We start from the raw sequence: 5,000 nt of genomic DNA, 5'->3' as shown, positions 1-5,000 counted from the left end.
GATCTCTCAGTGAGATGTTGTTCGGCTGCAGTTCCAAACGCTTCCACTAGAGGAACTTCGTCTCATTCATTTACATTGTGCTTGTGTTTGATCTCGAGAAACACAAGTGTGACTATTGTTTACAGGACCATTTTACCTGTCGAATCATGTCAATGATTTTTGTGTGTGTGTGTGTGTTCACACAGCAAGTGCCAAGACCTTTACCAAGTTTCGTACCATTCCAGTGAAGACATTTTTAAAAATAAAATTAAAATGTTCCGACTGAAGAACACAAATCAAACATGTTTAACTGCTATGTTTATGTTTCCTCTCCTCCTGCAGTTGTTTGTGAGACGATGCTCAAACCCCCGCACTAAGATGTGGAATCCACTCGAGGACGAGTAAGAAGAAGAGAGACAGAGCGAGCGAAGAGAACGAGAGCTTTTCACCCGTCAGGAACCCCACGCTGACCTTTGACCTCATCCGCCAGCGCACCATGTGTCACGTGATCGTGACGTGCCGCTCGATGCTGTGGACGCTGCTGAGCATCGTAGCAGCGTTCAGCGAGCTCATCGCGTTCATGAGCACAGATTGGCTGGTGGGGTTCCCGCGCGCGCCGGACGCCGTGTTCTCGGGTGTCCACGGTGTTCACGGGTCGACGGGCGAGGCGTACCGCCCCACGCTGGGCATCTACGGGCGCTGTCTACGCCTGCCTCACCTGCGCCGCGGCGTTCTGTGCGGCCCGTACGCCGTTAGCTTCTCGGAGATCGCCAGCGGGTTCTGGAAGGCCTCCGCCATCTTCCTAGCGGCGGGAATCCTGATGCTGTGCGCCGTGGCCTTCATATCCGTCTTCACCATGTGCTTCCAGAGCATCATGAAGAAGAGCATCTTCAACGTGTGCGGACTCCTGCAGGCCATCGCCGGTGAGACACACACACTCACACGCTCACACTCACGCACTCACACACACACACTCACACACACTCACTCACACACACAGACACTGCGTGTGTGTGTCTTTGTCTGTGTGTGTGTGTGTTTGGAACAGGTCACATGGGATGATGAGGTCACTTCATCTGTTTTCCAGACGAATCTGCTGATGTGTGAGTCAGTTTGACCTCTGACCCTGAGCAGAGTGAGGGCTGATGGGTAATTCAGCATGATGACATCATGTCGCTGACGCTGGGCGTGGAGCGATTCTGAGAAGTTTGTTTTAATTCTTGAAAGATTCCTCAGAGTTTCTCAGAGCCTTCCCGCAGAGCAGCTTGTGTGACGCGCGTCAGTGTTTTCCTGCTGGTCTCGCAATAATCATAATAAATCTGCAGCATTTTCATCAAATTCAGCTGTAATGCTTAACATTTGAAACAACCAAAGCATTTCATTCAAAACCTTGTGTTTGGTGTAAGGTTATTTATATAACTTAGTATGATAGTCATTTATGATGCTGTATCTTGTCAGGAATTCAAATTCTTCTTTTGTTGTGTCTCTAGAGCGATATCAGGGAAAAAGTAGTGATTCAACGATCAACAAACAAGAAAGAATATAAGTAGACATACACAAGATGTTTATTTGGTATTTAACAGGCTTTTGGCTGGTGAGAACAATAACTGAAGCATCTGAAATTAGTATCAGATTCAGTACAAACGCAGATGGCACTGACATTTAGCATCAGCATTTCGCTTTTCTTTTTAAATTCAGTGTCAAGAAAAAAGGTCTTTACTAGTGAAACTAAATAAAACCAAAATACGTAAATTATTCTGAAATGTTCAATCAAATAATGTTTAGTGCAACGAGTAAAACAAACATTCTACAGCAGGTAGACTTCACTTCACTAGACTTCAATAGACTTCACTAGACTTCAATAGACTTCACTAGACTTCACTAGACTTCACTTCACTAGACTTCACTAGACTTCACTTCACTAGACTTCACTTCACTAGACTTCACTTCACTAGACTTCACTAGACTTCACTTCACTAGACTTCACTAGACTTCACTTCACTAGACTTCACTAGACTTCACTTCACTAGACTTCACTAGACTTCACTAGACTTCACTTCACTAGACTTCACTTCACTAGACTTCACTTCACTAGACTTCACTTCACTAGACTTCAATAGACTTCAATAGACTTCACTTCACTAGACTTCAATAGACATCACTAGACTTCACTTCACTAGACTTCAATAGACTTCACTTCACTAGACTTCAATAGACTTCAATAGACTTCACTTCACTAGACTTCAATAGACTTCAATAGACTTCACTTCACTAGACTTCAATAGACTTCAATAGACTTCACTTCACTAGACATCACTAGACTTCACTTCACTAGACTTCAATAGACATCACTAGACTTCACTTCACTAGACTTCACTAGACTTCACTTCACTAGACATCACTAGACTTCACTTCACTAGACTTCAATAGACTTCACTAGACTTCACTAGACTTCAATAGACTTCACTTCACTAGACTTCACTTCACTAGACATCACTAGACTTCACTTCACTAGACTTCACTAGACATCACTAGACTTCACTTCACTTCACTAGAGCTCACTAGACTTCACTTCACTAGACTTCACTTCACTAGAGTTCACTAGAGCTCACTAGACTTCACTTCACTAGACTTCACTTCACTAGAGCTCACTAGACTTCACTTCACTAGTGTTCACTAGACTTCACTACACTAGTGTTCACTAGACTTCACTTCACTAGAGTTCGCTAGACTTCACTAGAGTTCGCTAGACTTCACTTCACTAGACTTCACTAGACTTCACTTCACTAGAGCTCACTAGACTTCACTTCACTAGACTTCACTTCACTAGACTTCACTAGAGTTCACTTCACTAGACTTCACTTCACTAGACATCACTAGACTTCACTTCACTAGACTTCACTTCACTAGAGCTCACTAGACTTCACTTCACTAGACTTCAATAGACTTCACTTCACTAGAGCTCACTAGACTTCACTTCACTAGACTTCAATAGACTTCACTAGACTTCACTTCACTAGTGTTCACTAGACTTCACTACACTAGTGTTCACTAGACTTCACTTCACTAGAGTTCGCTAGACTTCACTAGAGTTCGCTAGACTTCACTTCGCTAGACTTCACTTCACTAGAGCTCACTAGACTTCACTTCACTAGACTTCTAGAGTTCACTAGAGTTCACTTCACTTCACTAGACATCACTAGACTTCACTTCACTAGACTTCACTAGACTTCACTTCACTAGACTTCACTTCACTAGACTTCACTTCACTAGACTTCACTTCACTAGACTTCACTAGACTTCACTTCACTAGACTTCACTAGACTTCACTAGACTTCAATAGACTTCACTAGACTTCACTTCACTAGTGTTCACTAGACTTCACTACACTAGTGTTCACTAGACTTCACTACACTAGTGTTCACTAGACTTCACTTCACTAGAGTTCGCTAGACTTCACTAGAGTTCACTAGACTTCACTTCACTAGACTTCACTAGACTTCACTTCGCTAGAGTTCACTAGACTTCACTTCACTAGACTTCACTAGACTTCACTAGACTTCACTTCACTAGACTTCACTAGAGTTCACTAGACTTCACTTCACTAGACTTCACTTCACTAGACTTCACTTCACTAGACTTCACTTCACTAGACTTCACTTCACTAGACTTCACTAGACTTCACTTCACTAGACTTCAATAGACTTCACTTCACTAGTGTTCACTAGACTTCACTACACTAGTGTTCACTAGACTTCACTACACTAGTGTTCACTAGACTTCACTTCACTAGAGTTCGCTAGACTTCACTAGAGTTCACTAGACTTCACTTCACTAGAGTTCACTAGACTTCACTAGACTTCACTTCACTAGACTTCACTAGACTTCACTAGACTTCACTAGACTTCACTTCGCTAGAGTTCGCTAGACTTCACTAGAGTTCACTAGACTTCACTTCACTAGACTTCACTAGACTTCACTTCACTAGACTTCACTAGACTTCACTTCACTAGACTTCACTAGAGTTCACTAGACTTCACTTCACTAGACTTCACTAGAGTTCACTAGACTTCACTAGACTTCACTTCGCTAGAGTTCGCTAGACTTCACTAGACATCACTTCACTAGACTTCACTAGACTTCACTAGTGTTCACTAGACTTCACTAGTGTTCACTAGACTTCACTTCACTAGACTTCACTTCACTAGACTTGACTTCACTTCACTAGACTTCACTTCACTAGTGTTCACTAGACTTCACTTGTGTTCACTACACTTCACTAGAGTTCGCTAGACTTCACTAGAGTTCGCTAGACTTCACTTCGCTAGACTTCACTTCACTAGAGCTCACTAGACTTCACTTCACTAGACTTCTAGAGTTCACTAGAGTTCACTTCACTTCACTAGACATCACTAGACTTCACTTCACTAGACTTCACTAGACTTCAATAGACTTCACTAGACTTCACTAGACTTCACTCCACTAGACTTCACTAGACTTCACTCCACTAGACTTCACTAGACTTCACTTCACTAGACTTCACTTCACTAGACTTCACTTCACTAGACTTCACTTCACTAGACTTCACTAGACTTCACTTCACTAGACTTCACTTCACTAGACTTCACTTCACTAGACTTCACTAGACTTCACTTCACTAGACTTCACTAGACTTCACTTCACTAGACTTCAATAGACTTCACTTCACTGGGTGCTTCTCAATATCCCTCCTCGTCTCCTCGCTCCTCCGTCCTCCATCCTATGACCCGGAAACCGATCGAGCTCAGCCATCTTGAAGGACATCTCAATTCTCTAATTGCACCGCGAGGAGTCGAGGATCGGGGAGTTAGGAGGCTTCCTGAGGAGTCATGAGCGAGGATACACAGGTGTATCCTATGCGGAAGAGTTTTATCGACTTAAACGCGACGCACGTCTAAATTCTCCTCCCCCTTCACATCGGTCACAATCATTTTAATTTATACTTTACCTTTGCAGTTTATATAAACCACACATCTCACATA

The 5,000-nt window shown here is 42.9% G+C and overlaps 2 protein-coding genes across 2 annotated transcripts in view; both read left to right on the top strand.

The window, feature by feature from the left end:
- The window catches only part of LOC311097061 (LHFPL tetraspan subfamily member 2a protein-like), a gene marked incomplete at its 3' end in the record, with an annotated part of 14,736 nt that extends 14,380 nt beyond the window's left edge, over positions 1 to 356 (top strand). The window contains exon 3 of the mRNA XM_084136521.1: positions 322 to 356. Coding sequence (XP_083992647.1) covers positions 322 to 356 — 35 coding nt within the window. The remainder of the gene's footprint in view (positions 1 to 321) is intronic.
- lhfpl2a (LHFPL tetraspan subfamily member 2a) overlaps positions 322 to 5,000 on the top strand; it is a 12,726-nt gene continuing 8,047 nt past the window's right edge. The window contains exon 1 of the mRNA XM_084136625.1: positions 322 to 902. Within this exon, the coding sequence (XP_083992751.1) occupies positions 476 to 902 (427 nt within the window). The 5' untranslated portion in view covers positions 322 to 475. The remainder of the gene's footprint in view (positions 903 to 5,000) is intronic.

The sequence above is a fragment of the Abramis brama genome (assembly GCF_963993115.1).
Source record: "Abramis brama genome assembly, chromosome: 15".
In the NCBI taxonomy this organism is placed as follows: Eukaryota; Metazoa; Chordata; class Actinopteri; order Cypriniformes; family Leuciscidae; genus Abramis; species Abramis brama.
The sequence above is the reverse complement of the archived record's forward strand: the minus strand, read 5'-3'. Positions and strand labels throughout refer to the sequence as shown.